Source organism: Penaeus monodon, chromosome 27 (assembly GCF_015228065.2).
Source record: "Penaeus monodon isolate SGIC_2016 chromosome 27, NSTDA_Pmon_1, whole genome shotgun sequence".
Taxonomy (NCBI): Eukaryota; Metazoa; Arthropoda; class Malacostraca; order Decapoda; family Penaeidae; genus Penaeus; species Penaeus monodon.
This window is the reverse complement of record NC_051412.1, coordinates 25,366,649-25,367,557: the sequence shown is the minus strand read 5'-3', so window position 1 is coordinate 25,367,557 and position 909 is coordinate 25,366,649. Positions and strand designations below refer to the sequence as shown.

General features: G+C 33.1%; 1 protein-coding gene across 1 annotated transcript in view; it reads right to left on the bottom strand.

Annotated features, from left to right (window-relative positions):
* The window catches only part of LOC119590718 (suppressor of fused homolog), a gene marked incomplete in the record, with an annotated part of 11,345 nt that overhangs the window by 1,196 nt on the left and 9,240 nt on the right, over nt 1–909 (bottom strand). The window contains 1 exon segment of the mRNA XM_037939407.1: nt 1–808. Coding sequence (XP_037795335.1) covers nt 737–808 — 72 coding nt within the window.

Below are 909 nucleotides of genomic sequence, written 5' to 3'. Positions count from 1 at the left end.
ATGAAATTTTTCATCAGCATATCTCATCCTTAATGCATCAGCTATGGAAATTACTGCAAGAATAATCTATTGTTATCCCAATTAGACAAGGATCTCCTCTTGTTGTTCCCTCTATATTTCTAACCTACAATGTCATGGAAATATATATGAAGACCTTATAATAATACACACACAAAAATAGTCTTTCACAATACAACACCAATATATTCCTGGATATAAAGGTAGTTATTCTGAAAACATTTATTGGGATTATCAAAATTTAGCAGTAAAGAAGATACAACTTCATATATAACAAAATAAGAGACTCATACCATCACTTCTCAAAATAAGTTTACAAGAATATTATTGCCGGCTAACATAAAGATTTATGAAGGCACATTACATATACCACAAGTGGATGGTCTTGGCACAAGTTCAGCTATATTTACAGGACTTTCTCTGCAAAAGCTAATGTTACTTAACCTTGGTCTATGATATATGAGATTCCAAAGAATGCAATATCTAACTTAGTATACTTTCACAACACTTCTGAATAAAAGTGTTTTATTGAGGGGAAAAAAGTACAAGTGTGTCTCAAGAGTTGTGAACTGAGTATTCAAAATGAGCTACCATTACAACAGAAGAGCAAAAGTGATTCTGACAAATACCATCCATTAGACTGCTAAAGATTACAAAGATGCACAAAAAATGCACGGAGTAGAATAAATGCTACACAGACGTTTCCATATCATAGTGTTCACATTTCTTCAGCAACAACGGTGATTGCAAGCTTCCTGTTGGGCCACCTGAAGGTTGCTGGTAGAGTGACCTGAAAGAAAAGTGCATTCAAGTAATCATCTACTTACAAAAAGACCAAAAAAAATATTAGAGGATATATCTAGCTAACATATTCTTCCGTACTTTTTTTGC